Source organism: Sebastes umbrosus, chromosome 2 (genome assembly GCF_015220745.1).
Source record: "Sebastes umbrosus isolate fSebUmb1 chromosome 2, fSebUmb1.pri, whole genome shotgun sequence".
Lineage (NCBI taxonomy): Eukaryota > Metazoa > Chordata > Actinopteri > Perciformes > Sebastidae > Sebastes > Sebastes umbrosus.
This window is the reverse complement of record NC_051270.1, coordinates 1,662,450-1,680,750: the sequence shown is the minus strand read 5'-3', so window position 1 is coordinate 1,680,750 and position 18,301 is coordinate 1,662,450. Positions and strand designations below refer to the sequence as shown.

The window sequence follows — 18,301 nt, the reverse complement described above, 5'->3', positions numbered from 1 at the left end:
AGACAAACTGTAAAGTAACTAAGGCTGTCAAACAAATGTAGTGGAGTAGAAAGTACAATACTTGCCTCTGAGATGTAGTGGAGTGGAGTAGAAGTATAAAGTTGCATAAATTGGAAATACTAAAGTAAAGTACAAATACTTTGAATTTGTAGTACAGTGTAACGTTACCTTCCACCACTGTAGCTGACATTATTTAACTTTATAGCTGTCGCAGATCAATGTCGGCTACTTGATAGTGCTGTTGTAAGCGATATTGTTGACATTGTTCAATACAATATTTCCATTGTTCTTTTTGTTGTACAAGATACTATTAATGCACAAGAGGAAAAGGCAGAAGAAGATTGACTCCTTTTTCAAGTCAACTAGTCATGTAAGTGGAGTTAAAGTAACACGGGCTTGCTAAAAAATCTATGATACCAATCATTTAATTTTATATTAGTACATTCATTTTGTTCTTGCATTATTGCTATGTTCATTTATGTAATTTAAAGCTGTTTGTTTGAGTTTAAAAATCTGTAACAACTCTTCCTCATCACTGCTGTGTTCTGCTTGTCTTGGATAGTCATTCACATCAGGCATCAGCCTCAATGAGAGGGGACGACGTTAATGTTGCACAGGTGAGCAGTCAAATTAAATTTGTTTTAAGTTTTGTCCTTATCTTATATTTAATGATGAGGACTTTTTTGCGTGTTTGTGGTAGAGAGGCATTCAGCAGGAGGCAGAGGAGATAGGGGAGGGGCATTCATTTTGATTTGGCATTTGATTTGGGGTTGCGGTGGTCTGTCATCTCCTACTCAAATTTGCGTTTGAGTCCTATAAACTGAAAGCTGATCAGTCTTTAGACCGACTGTGACTCTAAAGCTCGTCTGAGTCGAGGGAATAACTCTCTTGGGTCGACTACGTCATTTCACATAATGTCCATCCTTTGAATAACGGCAGGAGAAAATAAATAATGAATAAAGCGTAGAGAGATTTTAATGACCGATATGGATACAGACATGGATGGATTACTAAACAGGCCTACCGGGCCCAAGGGCCCGAAGTGTCAGGGGCCCTCTGGCTTTCACCTACAAAATGCAACTCAAAGAGAGATGTACCAACCAGGAAGAGACTCAAAATGACCACAAAGAAATATAAAAAGACTACAAAGAGACCAAATCAACTACAAAAAGATGCAAAACAGACTTGACAGAACTTGACTTGATACCTGGAACCCAAACCACTGGATGGAAGTTCATAAGCAAACAAATGTTCAAATGTCCTCCAACACAGAATCAGTTTCCGGCGCTCAAGATCTCAACAACGGCGACCTCTTTTTTCCAAAAGCATCATGAATAGTTACAGTTCAGCACAAATCTGGTTAGTCCTGTTGGGTGAATTCCAAGGGAGCCGCCTCTCACATCTCTGAGATTGAACTGACTGAACAAGCTTGAGCGCTATCAGACTCAGTAAGACATCATGGAGGCAGGTGTATTCCTCCTGCTGCTATTTGCCTTGTTGGGGATTTCTACCACTCTCGACTTTTACGGAGATAGCATAAGTTTCATGCCTCCAAATAAGAAGAGGGATGGGACATTTAAGGTATTTTATTTTAACAATATCTTCTTTAAATTTTCATCATATTTTATTAAATAGAACAGCAAAATGAATCATAACATTGGAGGTATGCCAGAAGATTGATTCTTTTATCTGCTCACCAGTAAAGTGCTTTGAATTACTGATATGTATAAATTGTGTTATATAAATAAAACCAATAAGGATTTAACTCATTTTTATTTCATAATCAAGTTAGGCTGTTTGAAAAAAAACCTTTCTGTCTGAGTAAACTTTGTAAGAATAAAGCGTCAGTAATATTACTGACTTAAGGAACCACACAGCCACGTAGAACATACCTAAAAACTTATTTTTAGAACAAAAGTATCTTAAAATGTGAGCGTAGAGGAAGGGCTCCTCGGCTGGTGAAACACCTGCGTGTCATTCATATCTGTTGACTTTACAAAACTTTGTGGAATTTTTACAACCTGCCAAGAAACCAACCAACCAAAAAAAAAACAACAATTCAGATTAACGAACATGGACGTCCTGTTTCATCCTGTTTTCTGTCTTTCACTGAGGAAACTTTAAGTGCTTTTAAACTATTTATGGTATCAATACTGTTTTGTTTCCCTCCTAAACCCTGTAGGTGACCTTTTATCAAAGACAGAATGGCAAAAGCAACTGTGAAGATCAGTCATCCTACACATGTGAGGGTGGGACGTGCACGAGCTTCGTTAAGTCGAGTGTCCTGCAAACGGACGGGGATGTCACGGGCCAGGACCGGTGGTGCCAGTCTGAAGGGCACACGACAGCAACCGTCGTAACTAATAAAACCTCCTTTTCTCTGAAGTAAGCCCAGCTCACAGGAATGCAACTCTGCTCTAATTAGGCATCAGTTCTGTGGACATTAATAGTATTTTTTGTATTGTAGCCTAAATACAGTTGTGGAACGAAAGGAGGAGCATTAATCGTCAGTGTGTTATATAGCATTAGTAAACCAAACCTCAGTTATAACATGAAACTTGGCTGTAGAGACATTTAAAGAGGATTATGAGGGCTCAGTATTTCTTAAGCAGAGTTAAAAACATCAAGAGCGTAGTTGTTTTTTTTTCAATATTTGGGGAACACATAAGTGGTTGGTCTGGGAACACTTTATTTTCTGCATTCTGCTGAATTTCTATGCACCAATTTATGATGGAAATATCATGGTACTTCCTGCTTCAACCGTGCATAGTTGCTTCATCTTGTTTCTGTTTTAATTAGATTAGATTAGATTAGATTAGATTCAACTTTATCGTCATTACGAATAGTACAAGTATAACGAAATGCAGTTTTGCATCTAACCAGAGTGCAAGCTAATAAAGTGCTGATTAAGACAATATATACGAATGAGGAGATATGTGGTGTATATAAATAGACATATACATATATACAGATCGCAGTTAAGGTGCAAATGATAGACGTATGTTATATTCGGATAAATAAGAGTTAAGTATAAGTTGCATACTGATGAAATATTATATAAAAAATGTTGTATAAGAGTATTATAAAGAATAGATTATATATACAGGTGTAGTTTTATTTATATCCATAGACAGAGAGGTTATGTACAAAGAGCTATATGCATAAGGACTAAGTGAATATAAGATGAATGTGAGATAACAGATTTTATATATAGAGGTTGTTGCTTTTGTGGTTGCATGTTGCATCTAGGAGTCGCGTTCTAGCAGTCCGTCGATATAACAGTCCTCCGCTAGAGGGGACAAAAGCATGTGTTCTAAATATAGAGGATGACATGTCCCCTATGTCCCCTATACATAATGAGAAATACATAACGTGACCCACTTATGAAAAGCAAGTACACCACTGGTATGTGGCATTTGATGATGATAATAATAACCTTTATTTGTACAGAACTTTTCAAATATAAAATTACAGCTTCATAATTTAAAACAGACAAGACACAAAACAGGAAAACCACTTTGAAGGAAACAAGTTATACAGTCAGGATCGCAGCTAACATTGAGGACACTAATATTTTAATATTTAAATGACATGAAGGGGGAGTTTGAATTCTACTGTGATGTGTTTCCTCAGGGTAAATCCTATATTTTTAAAACACATCTTAAAATGTAACTGTTTCTAGGCAAACACTAAATAAACTAGAATGGCACTCGGAGAGCGCAGACCTCCGCCAAGGTGCGTGACTTTAAAAACAGATCACAGCTCACAGCTGGCGGTACCGTGAGGTGGTCGGCTTGTTATTAACACGGTGTATTTCCGTGAAACGTATCGGCGGATGCCTCTCTCATTAAAGACAGCATGTAGAACATAAAGTACTCCAACTCTCTCCCTCTCATTATGCAGCTCTTTTCTGGTCAGCTAGTTATTCCCCCGCGACAACGTGGTCATCCTTCCGTCCGTCCGTTCGCGTGTCACACTTTTGTTTCTGGAGCAGAACTCGGAAACTATTTAACTTAAGAACTTCAAATTTGGTCTGATGGTTGACAGTGTGGTCTAGTTGTGCCTTTTGGGGGTTAGAAGTCCAGGGTGCCGAACATTTTTGAAACTTTGGCCAAGAACTGTGATTTTTTTCCATTTCAATTTCTGGAATAGAACTCGTTCCATCAGTTCCAAAAGGGCAAAACCTTTAGCCCTATACTTTAGTAGGAGTGAAGCAGTGAGCGGGGTTATGTGAGCCATGGTCACTTTTGCCTTGCTTCATACTGCTGTAGACAATTTTGATGTGTGCTATATGTTGTGTTGGGTAAACAGCATTGTAAGCATTGTGTAGAAGTAATCCCTTTTTAACTATATAAAAATGTGATAAACAATGATAAAAGTATTAATCCTATAACTTTGTTTTTACTATTGAAACAGCATATATTCCTAGTGCTGCTGTATAGACCCCAGTGCTGTAATACTCACACTGGCTGCTGTAACTCACAGCTCTAATGACGTAATGCAAACGAACTCCAAGTTGCTTCATAGCTGTGTAGAAAAAAGATGCCACACCAAGAGGCCCAAAACAGGGATCTCTAACATAACGGATGGCAGGGGAGGAAGGGTATATGCTGATTTGTAGGCTAGTTTGACGGAGACCAGTAGAATTGAAGAACACTAAATTTATGATGGCAAGATAAGAGGGATGTGTTCTTTGTTCCAAGTATATAGGGTTATGATGTTAAGCCAGCGGTCAGTCGCGTTCCGGATCGGCTCGGGTTTGGTTGTGTTTTGTCTTCTGATTTTTAAAACACAATAAAACTCTATTTTTCTTGCAACATACTTGTACAGCATCAAGTGATTCATTTGAGTAACCTGCGTTGACTTTCTGACACTATTAAAATTGAACAGTGAAGAACATTGAGCTGGGATCTCAGCCGTCTAGGCCCAAGGCCTGAGATTTCCAGATTCAACAATTGCTGTTGCTACATCCAGTAGGCTACTCTTTGTGTGGGCCCCCTTCTCATCATGCCATGTGTAAAAGTGTGCTATGAATATTACACGGCCCACAGGTACACACTCTGAGAGCATATACACACACACGCACGCACGCACGCACGCACGCACGCACGCACACACACACACACACACACACACACATTGAGACAGCCGTACTCTTGGTCCCGGTGTTCTTTCAACCATTGTGCTTTTCGTTTTTGTGCTCCGCGATCATATTTTCTTTCTGACATATTGCTGCTATTCTGTCCAGCAGCAGTGATGAATGTTTATATAGGGGTCATAGGGGTCAAGATTGTTTTTTTCTCTGAAGTACATTTAAATAATTGAAAATAATCTGGCCAATCCAGGGCCCTTGTAAACATGGGGCCCCTAAGCTGTAGCCTAGGCCAGCCTGTGGATGAATCCACCCCAGGCTTCATCACCTGCGCACCTGAGAATATAGGCAGGTATCTTATTAGTCACATAGCCTACATAGGGGAGTCACAGGTGAACAGCTGGGGGAATTATTTAATTTGATTTATTTATTTATTTGATAGAGACAAGGCACGTTAATGAACATCAGTATAAAATACAGGATGTAAACATGCAGGAGTTTGCAAGAATGCTAATTTTCATCTTTAAATCAGGAGCTGAGGAAGCCACACAACCAACCAACCATGCGTGCGTCTGTAGTTAGTATTTTTTTATTTTGTTTGGTTTCACATTTACTAGGTCATTCTTTATTATTCATTTAGTGCACCCGGCTTCTACAGGTGTTTTTTGATCTATAAATAAATTGTCAAATGCATACAGTATGTAATGGAAGACCTCCTTTTCTGCAGCATCACGTGTTGGACATGCCTTCAAATTCACTCAATTCCCCCAAATTGTCATTGTGTTGTTATTTCAGAAATCCTGAGAACAAATCCCCCCCCGCAGCAGAACCCCTCCCATATAAGACATTTTTGACGAACCATCAATCAAACTCTTGAACTCTTTCTTAAAGAGAAAGGGAAACACACACATGAAATTAAAACTGCTATTTTATTGCAAATCCACAAAACAGTTACGAGAATAGGGAGGGATCGTATCATCATATCTATAAAGATTATTGCAATCAAATAAAAAAATGTTTTTGAAATGGAAAATAAAAACAAGTATTGCAAAAAATCAAGAAACATAAATATAGAAGAAAATTGCAATAAAAATACTACAAAGATATGAATAATATATGTGAATTAAATTGAAATGAAATCATTCCAACAATGCTTTTGGACCTTTTCCACTGAAGACATTTTGACATGTCCCAGTTGGAAAGCAGGTGTAAATGACAACATGAATTATGGCTGAATTCCAGCTGCTTCAGAGCGGACACACTGTCACACCCTGCCAGGCGTAGTTAGTGAGTCTTTTATGTAACTAGAGAAAGTCTTTTAGATCTTTTATTTCAACTCATGAAAAATGGGAGCAAAAAAAAATGTTGCGTTTATATTTTTTTCAGTGTACATACATACATACATGTGCAGATGTATTTTTGTATTTCCCATGTAACTTTCTATATCTCATCAGAGACGACTCCCTTTTTATGCACATTTTGGGATTGGAGATTGAATTGCATCATTATAATTAATAATAAAGAGAAAAATAAAGCGTCCAGTATTTCCCAAGTAAAAAGTAGGTTAATACATATTTCTTTCTTAACTCTTTATTTTTCTGGTTCCCTACCTTTGGGCAAGTGGCATAAAAGAACAGAATATATTACATATGTAGGTGTAATGAATAAGAGAAGGGTAGTATAGGTACGTTAAGTTTGTGTGTGCAGGGATCAGGTAAATGATGATTCAACTGTTCTTGAAACATGAGTTCCCAGATGGCATCACTGTAGTAATGAGTGATTCTTCCTCTCAGGGACTCGGGCTGCTGCTGGGTGTCTAACGTCGACGGTAAAACAAACTGGACGGCTCACGCAGAGTTGGACCTGGGCAGTCGGTCTGACTCGTACGCCCTCAACGGCTGTCCCATAACGACAACAGTATCTTCTTTACGGTAAAACCTTTTCTTTTGTCTATAATGCATTATAAACATACTTATAATGCATTATAATCTGCTTACAGCACTGTATAACTGTCCTTATACGCACTCGTTAATACTCATAATGCTGTGTAACTATATCATAACACATTATAAATAATAATAAAATAAATAATAATAAATAATAAAATAAATAATTTCCCTATTTTTTCGTGATGCTCAGCACGACTTTCAACAACGTATTTTTTGTGTGTTTTTTAATGTGACGCACATGTCAATTATCACTCCAGTCTTTTCAAAATAAAACTACCTAGTTAACTTAAGGAAAAGACGACTTAGTTAGGCTTAGGCAACAAAACTACTTAGTTAGCTGTTACTCAAGTACAGAAGTTACGTGACAAATAAATCAACTTTGACTTCTGGTTTCACACGGGACACAAACACCGATCTCCTGGGTGAAAGTCTGGTGTTTTTTGATCTACCCCGACCTCCTCCCTATGCGGCGTTCGCCACTATTCTCAATTACATTGATTACATACGAAATTATTTGACCATCACCAAAAAAATTTGACATTCGTGTCTAGGTACACGAATCAATAAATTAAATTTTGTGGCTATTTCACGAACTGCTGTGCGACTGGGCTGGCCTTTCAGAGCTCTTCTAGTATTTGAGGACATTATTCAACCCTTCTGCCTGAGGTCTGTCACATAACAGGTCTAGTATTGGAGTTGTTGTTATTGGCTTCCCGAGACTGTCTCCACGCAGAATTACAGTATTAGTGATTCTCCTTCTGTAAATCTCTTCAACCCGAAACGCCAGAAGTGGTCCTCATTTTTCCAAAACTACTTCTATGAAAACTGCTATGTTTTAAATGCATGAATCTGACAACAGCTTATTAAATTATGGTCTGTACGAATGTGTTTAAAATATATTTAATCCGCAATTTGTTTTCATGCAGGGTGCCTCAGAACTGCTTTACAAAGTTTGCTCTTCTGGCACACGATCCAGACGGAGATCATGTGAAATGCAGCTTTGCTACAAACACTAATCCTGCAAACTTCACTATGGATGAGGTAATTAACAGGAGCTACGTTCACTTTCACTTTACAATCAGCTGTTTGTTCGTGTCCCGTGTTCCCAACATTAAGTCACATTTTCACTGTACAAACGTAGTAGTTTTAAGCCCAACCGTGTTGTTTATTTTTAAACCTAACTATAGTGTTTTTATTGCGTGAAGCTAAGCAAGTGTTTTTGTTTAATTGACGTCATTAAGCACGAGTATACTGCGACCAAAAAGTGGCGCCGAGGAGGATGAAGGGGGGATGAGAACGTGTTGAAACAGTGATGTTATGTTTTTCATGTATGATTTACCTTTTATTACGGCTGTTGACATTACAGTAGGTGTGATACACATTTAGAGTATAAATTGATTAAATATATAGTAGTTCATGCAGATGTTTTCTAATGCTTTTTAATTGATTGATGTTAAGAAATAGTTCCCAATTTCTCTTTTTTACGTAGATCAACACCCAAAGAGACAAAAGCATTTTAATCGTCTTCATTTCATGTCCTCCCAGACCACGTGCACGCTGACGACTACAGGTCCAGTCGACGTCGGTGTCCACGTGTTTGAGCTGATGCTGGAGGACTTTTCCAAGAAAAACATCACTTTGACCTACGCAGATGGAACACAATTATTCCGGGAGGCCTCCGACGTGACCTTACCACCTCTCTGCAAAGTGAAGCTGCAGTTCTCCATGGAGAGTAAGTACATGTACATTAGAGTGAATGGCTTACCCTAAAAAGGGTTGCAGGTTCAAACACGGCTTGGTGTTGATGATCAATTTGGTCAATTTTGCCCAGTGATGCCAAAAACTTTCTGCCTACTGACGCTTTAAGTCACAGTTTGTCCTCCATATTCAACAAGCCTAATAAAACCCCGATGCCTGTGTGCTGACACAAGCAAGAGACTTGAAAATAATCTGGACTGCTAAAGCTAGGCTAACTCAAGGTACTCATTCCAATTTAGGGTATTAAGAAAAATTCCTGTGTCTTATAATATCCTTAATTGGCATGGCTGCCTTTAAAATAGACTGAGATGTTGTTTTTCTAGTTGACAGAGCACTGACCATCAAATCTAACACAAAGAAGCTACATAAAGTACTAGAAACCACTACAAGGCTAAATAAAATGTTTTCATGTCTTGATAACATCTTTTGTTTTCAGTCCTTCCTCCGATACCAAACTGTGAACCTGGTCATGTGCTGCCCATGTTCTTGTCCGGGACTCCTATTCATGGCGATGTTCTTTTTGCCAATGTGGGGCAGAATTTCCAGCTTCATGCCCGAGCACAGGCTCAACATGCCAGGTATTCACTTCTTAAATCTGTTCATATACATAGACATGAATACATAGACGGCGCATTGGCTCCTGGACCGTGCGTCAACGTGGGCGCCATATTGGACAGGGCAAGACTTGCCTGTAAACAAATACAAGTGAACGGGGGAGCTGCCGTTTTTCTGAATAAAAAGCACAATAACGTCTACATTTCTCAACCGATTTCTATGAGTCGTTTTATATTCAAACGTTTATGATCTACAAGGACTAACATTAAGTTAACTTAAGATTATTTTTTAGTTTCCCAAAGATTTTGGTGAAAAACTGTTAAATACGTTAACGTCACAGCTTCCGATCATGGATCGGAATGAATCTGTCCTTCGATATGGTGGATTCAATCAATTATTAGGTAATTATTAAAAACTAGTACTATCACATCACATTTTCCTTTAAGCATTTTTCACATTATCAACTGTTCAAGTTAACGTTACTAATCTTTACAAAATGTTTGCTTCCGTAACATCAAATAAGAGCTAGCTAACGTTTGTTATTGTTATCTAATCGATAAAAACTAATGTTAGCTTTTATGATGTTCATATCTAACATGATATCGTGTTTAAAACATACGATATGTGTCTAATATTGCAAACAATAAAACTGATGGCGTGTTTTAGTTAACAATTACGCTATTAGATCATTTTGTTTTTTATAATTGCTGTATTATCACCATTATTTCATTAAATTCAGATCATAACTAATATTATTATACTAATATTTATTGTTACCATTATTTAGTTGTGTACTACTATTTTCCTGTTATTCTGATTGCTCTTATTAGTCAGTACATAACAGTAATTGCAGTAGCAGTGTCAGCGGTAGCCTGTAGATTGAAAGCAAGATCGCTAAAACGGAGGAAGACATTTCATTGTATATTATATTATATTATATTATATTATATTATATTATATAGGGACCTCTCTACAAGGAAAATAAGCCAAAGCAATACTTGACAAACGTGAGTTTTAACAATTCCTTCCGATAAATTAATTATTTTCTATCACGTCAGTAATTCAGTTCATGTAAACCTGGAGTAAACACACCGTCTCCTGAGCGTCTAGCAGCGATTATAGTTTAACTATCAAGACAAAACTTTATTTTTCTACTCTACGCAGATCATAAACCCTTTAATATAATAACGACTCGTTGAAATCGGTTGACAAATGTAGACGTCATAGTGCTTTTTATTCAGAAAAAAGGCAGCTCCCCCCGTTCACTTGTATAACGTTACAGGCCAGTCTTGCCAGGTCCAATATGGTGCCCCATTGATACATCGCCGCAATGGACTGAAGTGTCCAATGTGCGTCTATGTATATATATATGTGTTCACCCTGATGCCACTAGCTTAGTTAAAGAAAGACCCTGTAATATGGACATGCAACTGAGAACACATCATTTCTGCTTGCCTAAAAGAAGATAATAACACCTTGCGTGCCAAATAAGGATAATTATTTCATCTCCATTTTCCTGAAGCATAAACGATTTCCAGGTGAGCGGCCCCCAGAACATGACCAAAGTGTTGAAAGATGATCAGCATGGAAAAGCTGAAGTGACTCTGAGCTGGACACCACAGCTCAGCGACCTGTACAGATTTGTGCCAGTCTGCTACACCGCAGAGACAAATGAATCGTGAGTCCACGTTTACTGGAAAAGTAAAGTATTTCCTGCTTACTGCTTTTGTGCCGTGCTAGCAGAGCAGAGATCTATTGTTTCTCTGAATGTGTCGGAGGAGTGACCGGCGAGGACTGACAAAGAAATAAGCCTCTATTGATTTAGAAGATTAAATGTTTCTGGTTTCTGGATGTCTCATGATCTAACAGTAAACAACGTCTTCTCCATTAAATCTAAATAAGCATATAAAACAGTTATTATTCTATACTCTATTACTGCATCAGATGTTATCAGTGACATTATTATAATTATTACTATTACTGATGTTCTTCTCCTTTTTGCTCTGAAACGTATTTTCTTTGTTTTATCATTTAGCCAATCAGATATGAGATGTGTCGTTGTCATGGTGACGCAAGCGGCTCTCAATCAAGGTTTGTTGATCATCAGTTATTATCTCTGTTAAAGCTGCTCCATAAAACCTCTAAAAGGATCTCTTCAGGAAAAGATTGTGGTCATAGTTCTGTACAATAAACAAACCATTTAAACCGTGAAATCAAGTCATTTCACGCCGTTGAGCAACATCAAACCGTCTTGACAGAGCTGATCCTCTGAGGGAACGGATAGTCCAAAATGGACGAAGCCATCACAGGTCGTTAGCTGTGTTGCACCATCCACTTTTATCTACCCTCATGTGTCTGAATATAAACTGCTCCACAACAGAGACAGAGGTCAATAGTACAAATACATCTTTTTAATAAACTGTGTAAACTCATTGCGTTTTTAGCGTTTTTTTTTACTTAAAGCATCAGTAGGCGAGATCGGAGCAAATATGATTAAAAAAAGTTATTTTTATAAAACGGTCGCTATATATTGTGACGGTAGTACATGAAACAGGTGTTCATGTTGCCTCTGTGTCCTCCGGAAAACAAGCAGTAAGAGCTGATCTGAGGTCTGCTGTCCAGCTGCCGTCTATGAGAGCCGGCTGTCAATCACTCGCAAACTCCAACCAAACGGTCAAACTAGGCAGCGCTGATCAAATATGAATCAATATCATGTTACGTTGATCCCTATTTCTCTCCTCAGATGTTTACAGAAGTCTAGTTTTCTCTCAGAACACTTGAATTACAATATACTGAAAGGTTATAATGTAATTTTTGCCAAATGATGCAAAAACAAATACTGCCTACTGAAGCTTTAAGTGAATGTGACAGCTGATAGCACCATGAATTGCACATCACTTGCAACCGCTATTTGCCCCGTCTTCAGGTTCGATTCACAAAAGTGATTGCGTTAATGATATTGCAGAGCAAACACGCCCATAAAGTTTTTGCAGCTGAGTGCAATTCAAAGTTACCCTTTAAGTTAACACATAATTTGATTTACAGGCAAGGCCAGTGTCGCATGCTCACCCAACAAGATGGTGGTGGCCCTGGAGAAAGCTTCCATGCCCGGCATCGACGAGAACTACCTCAAGCTGAGAGACCCGTCGTGCTCTCTCACCTTCAACGGCACTTACATCATAGGCAGCATGTCATTCAGCGCCTGCGGCACAAGACTGGAGGTGTGGAAAAACATTTACATTATAATTCAAATCAACTAATCAAATTGCAGTTGGTTATAGACAGGAAATCAGGGCATTTACGTGACAGTGAGAAGAATACTCTCACTGTAAAACACCTGGAAAAGGAGATAAAACATTCTGTTGCGTGAACTCAAAGTTCCTGTTCATTTCCCTCTCAGCCTCTAACGGGTTGTATACCACTTTTATTTGTCTTGAATACAGGATCAAGGCGACTTTCTCGTTTTCACGAATGAGATCAACTCCTTCGACCTGCCCACCGATGTTATAACCCGAAGGAGGAAAGTTAAGATCGATATCTATTGCCAGTTTCCCAAAACCATCAGCATCTCCAGCTACTTCAATATCCACAAGTCTGACTACATTTTCACCGAGTCCAGCTTCGGCAGCTTCGGCTACACTTTTGAAATATTCACCGACAGCAACTTTACGAGTAAGGTGGCTCCCAGCGCCTATCCAGTGGAGGTCAAGCTGTTGGACATGATTTATATGGGCATTCAGGCTGAATCGGATCTACCAAATGTGAATATGTTTGTGGAGTCGTGCAAAGCCACTCCTGATGACAACCCTGACAACGCCCTCTCCTATGACCTCATCAAGAACGGGTGAGTGCTGATGCTTTCAGGGATCACAGACAGATATGATTTTGGCTTTTTTCATTTGAAAAGTTAAGATCTGTGAACATAATAACAATCATCTTTCATATGCAGTTCCTTGAACGTGTGTGTGTGTGTGTGTGACATGTTACAATTTTTCTCACAGGTGTTTAAAGGATGAGACATTTAAAGTCTACACATCTGGTCAAACTTCATTCAACTTTGAGGTTCAGGCCTTCAAATTTAGTGGAACCAACGACCAGGTAATAATAATGAATACTAACTCATACCAAACTTATACCAACATATTATTCACACAGTTGGTCAGGCTGTGGTATGGACGAGACAGTGTACAGCAAGTTCATGCTGCTAATAGAGTCTCGTTTTCTACCTGCAACACGTTCTCATCCCAATTCATCACATACCGCCACTTTGTCATACCCCCCTTGGTGTCACGCTAGGATTAGGCAAAAAAAACCACTATAGTTAGGTTTAGCAAAGAAATACATGGTTGGGCTTAAAACTACTACATTTGTACAGTGAACATGACACTGAAACAAGGGACACGAACTAACGGCTGATTGTAATGTGAAAGTGAAACTTAACGCACGGGAGCGTACGGGACATAAACAGCGGTCTCCACACACCCAGCGCACTTTCGCAGAGCGTTTACTATTGATGCGGATGAGTTTACATTGTAGTTAATGGAACGCCCGGCGCTAAAGGGTGCCTTGTGCAGCGGTACCAAACGGCAACAGCAGTAACAAAGCCTCGGTATTTGACGCCCTGGGAATGAGAACGCTGAAAAGGCTGCAGAGGATATGTTCCTGATGCTTTAATTAGTTTCAGCAGTGACTGTTGTTATGTGAGCTGTGAAGCAGTCTGCGTGGCGTGAACACACATGCACGCAATAGATGACTGACAGAGATCTGATGCCTCACTCTGTGTACGCCCAGTTTAATTTAGTGGGAAACTTCATACACTTCCACACAAGAAGTGTACGGTTATTATAGTAAAAGCACAGGTTGTGTAATTTATTCTGTTAAAAGAGTTTATCTAACTACATTTTACTCCTGCTTGCGTTTAATTTCTTTACTTTTACTTGACCCATATTGTCGGATATTATCAGTGGGCTACCTCCGGGGTCTTAAAAGTGAAGCCAACGCTGAAGTGCCTTAAACCTGCATTCTTTCTAACAGCCAGCAGGGGGCGACTCCTCTGGTTGCTAAAAGACGTCTGATTGTATAGAAGTCTGTGAGAAAATGAGCCTACTTCTCTATTGATTTATTAGCTCAGTAAACATTGTAAACATGAGTTTATGGTTTCAGTCGCTAGTTTCAAGTCTGAATTCAGCTCCAAGATCTTTAGCCAAGCCTCACTGTTGTTGTCTTTGCCTACAGTTAGATACTGGCTCATTCAGTTAGAACTGCAAACACATGTGTCATAGGTGTCCGGTTATACTCTACGGTTGTTAAAAGTTAGTCCACATGTGGCAGCCAATCAGAATTGAGAATTATTAGTGGCCATGGTATAACTAGTCAAAACAGCACAGAAGTACAGATGAGAAATTCCTGATCAAAGACCAGGTGATGTGGAATAATGTGAAATGACATGTTGAGATGCAAATAGATGTACAACATGAACTACAGTTTCCTCTTATGAAATCATCACTTGGTTTCCTTCTGAACTAAAACCTCTTACCTTCCTCCCTAAAGGTGTACATCACCTGCTCCGTCATCCTGTGCGAGCCTGGGAGTGCCTTTTCCAGATGTGCCCAGGGTTGTCTGGCGGATTCGTCCCGGCGTAAACGCAAGCGATCGCTGAGCAAGGAGACAGTTGGCCACTCCGTTACCCAGGGTCCTTTGCAGTTTGTCCGGCAGGCTGTTCCCAATGCAGCTGTGGATGGTCGTCCGTCGATGAACGATGTTGTGATGAAAAATAGTGTGGTGGAAAAGAGTGACTCACATGCTGCAGGTTAATATGTGATCTACCTACCTACCTACCTACCTACTTATAATAATAATAATAATAATAATATATTAGATTTATATAGCGCTTTATAGTAATCTCAAAGACGCTTTAACATAGTCGGGGGGAAAACGGTGTGAGACAGACAGGAGACGAACGACAAAAAAGCCACATACACAGGCACAATCACATACGTACACACGGACTGATGGGTAGGGGGAGGGAGGGGGCTACGGGTAAGCAGATGAGAAAAGATGTGTTTTGAGGCGGGACTGGAATGTGGTGAGGGAATCGGAGTCTCTGATGAGATTGGGGAGTGAGTTCCAGAGCTTAGGAGCTGCCCTGGAGAATGCTCTGTTCCACCTGCCTACCTACCTACTTATCCACCTACCTACCTATCTACCTACATACCTACATACCTACCTACCTACCTACATACCTACATACCTACCTACCTACCTGCTTATCTACCTACCTACCTACCTACCTACCTATCTACCTACCTACTTACCTAACTGCCTACCTACCTACCTACTTATCCACCTACCTATTTATCTACCTACCTACATACCTACCTACGTACCTACCTACCTACCTACCTACGTACCTACTAAAGTAATAAACCGATAAGTGCTGTTGTGTTTCAGTGATGGATTCTCCACCGGTTGGTTCTCCAGACACCGGATCCAGCGGAGGAGGTCGGGGAGTGAAGGAGATCCTCAGCACCAACGTCAGCACCGCGCTGTTTGCCAGCGCCTTCTTAGTATTGCTGCTGTTGATGGCGGTGGTTGTTCGTTACTTCACCAGGAAGAGAAAAGCAGAAGACCACAAATCTCTTTTAGATTCGGACAGGGAGAACTAAACCCAACTAATCTCTTTTGATTTATTTTGGTAAAGGAAAAGTTCACGTTCTTTAAAGGTCTGTCTTACTAAAACAACATTTTCTGACGTTATGGTTTTGGTTTACTGTTTATGTTTGTTTGCCCCCATCGCTAAGAACCGATCACACCCTCGCCTGTAGCTCAAAGTTCACTTAACCAGTTTCAGACAGTTAAACTTAAAAACAGGCGTACGTTTCTCTACAACAAAACTCCTCTCTGTCTGGTTTTGCAGGATTTTTTTCATGCCTCTGTTCTGTTGTCAACTTCTTGCAAAGCAATCAACATCAGGTGTTGAAACGTAAGTACAGAAATAGTAACTGTGTAGTGCAGCTGGTATAGTAATACTTCAGTGTATGTGAATCTGGGATTTTTATATCTGGGCCCAATAATCTGTCATTTTAGTATTCACATATATAATTGAAGATTGTATTGATAACCTGTGTATTTACAACCACTACTGATGTAAACAAACATTTAAAGAATGTCCATTTATTGAAAGACCTAATATGAGCTTCCGGTCTTGTGTTTTACTAGACCCTTTGGTCTATATTTGGATCTTGAATTTGCCTTTAAAATTACAAAATATTTACCTAAATATGATTCATCTGTAGCTTGACAATGTGTTGCAGTTCAGACATGCAGTTCAGTTTGTATAACTCTAAGACTTTCCACAGACCGTTTGAAACTCACTGATCTATTCCAACAGATAGACAACAAGAGGAATATCTGTAATGGTGAAATAATATATTTTTTGTCATTTAAATGGGATTGTATGTGCAATAAAAGGGGAGAATGGGCATTATATCGACATTCTATATGAAGTCTTAATCACATAATAAACACAACCGCTGTGTGTGATTTTTGGTTTATTTTGTGTACGTGTTGATTTGTTTTGTGTGTAAATGACATGAGAGACATTAAAAATTCAACTAAATATCCATCAAATTTATCATCAACGCATCGGTCTCACCATTTGTCTCACGTGTGCACCATCATACTTGTTGTAAATGTATATGTTGACATTTAAATGCACTTTATTTTGTAGGCTAAAGGTGTTCATATAGCGTCATCATATGATCCACAGCCCCCCGTTTTGAAAAAGTAATTTAGTATAACCTTTACTCAGAGTACATTTTAACTTATCTACTTTTCACTTTTATCTAACTACATTTTACAGGGAGACACCTGTAGATTCGGCATTTTTCCCCATTAAACTCTGTGAAATTACAGTTGAGTTCGACCAAAGCACTCTTGGTGATTGTTGGAAAGAGTAACGACGACGGTTTAGGTGACTTTTATTTCGTTTCTGTCCAGTTTGAATGAAGTGTTTTACGATGCTCCGCTACGTACAGCCGATCTCAACATAAACACAAATACACGTGGATGATGGCGCAAGCTGAACGCAGAGGGTTGGGGGGGGGGGGACAATCGCACTCGAGAACCTTGGCGGAGGTCTGCGCTCTCCGAGTGCCATTCTAGTTTAATGGGTTTTTAGTTAAACGACTGATATATATATATATATATATATATGTATATATTTATATAACTTAGAGAGTAACCTGGATGTAAAAAGATAGAAAACATAACATAATATATTACAGCACTGTTTTAGTTTGGTATAGACACCTGGGAGTGAAGTCAGCTGTTTTATAGGAAAGGTAAGTATCTCCTGATGGAGAAGCAGCACCATCTGCTGGTGGCAAAAGTCACAGTTGTGTTTGGAGGTGCAGCCAAAAGCAACAGCATCGGTTTCCTTGTGATGCTTCCTTTGATTTGCTCATGGTCAGTCAGACTCCATAAGAGTGAGTGTCTAGAATATAGATGATATATAACTAAGTAAAGTTCAAGGACCTCCAAGTCCACTGTCCAGTTTTTGATGAGTCGTGGCCGCTTGTTCCATTGAGACAAAGTCTGGATATTCCTTAAATCACTTTCCTCACTTTCCAGTGTATGAGTGTTGTCCTCTTCACCGAGAGACATGCTAGTCCAATCAGACGTACCTGACTGCCCAGTCAACACACTGCTGGGCATATTGGAATATTTACACATAAAATACAATTTAAGAATTTATAACATCAACCCAACCTTAGTCATATAATTCTTTAATATGATTTTAAGCTGTATATGTTGAAAGGAAATATGCTTGCTTTATGCACTATAAAGTGCCACATTTCTCAAGGAGGTGCGTTTGGACAGAAATGGTGACACAGACGTGCCATGGGAATTTAAAAATAAAGGCGTATCTTAAAGATGACTATATGTA

At 39.2% G+C, this 18,301-nt stretch overlaps 1 protein-coding gene across 1 annotated transcript; it reads left to right on the top strand.

Moving 5' to 3' along the window:
- Positions 1-1,430: 1,430 nt before the first annotated feature.
- On the top strand, positions 1,431-16,987 carry LOC119482680. Its single transcript, XM_037760473.1, has 13 exons — positions 1,431-1,581; positions 2,183-2,385; positions 6,886-7,023; positions 7,968-8,082; positions 8,587-8,773; positions 9,236-9,377; positions 10,877-11,032; positions 11,390-11,445; positions 12,400-12,575; positions 12,798-13,198; positions 13,356-13,452; positions 14,905-15,163; positions 15,805-16,987. Exons 1-13 carry the CDS (start codon positions 1,459-1,461, stop codon positions 16,017-16,019), a joined length of 2,268 nt encoding a protein of 755 aa, XP_037616401.1. The 5' UTR covers positions 1,431-1,458; the 3' UTR covers positions 16,020-16,987.
- Positions 16,988-18,301: the final 1,314 nt, after the last annotated feature.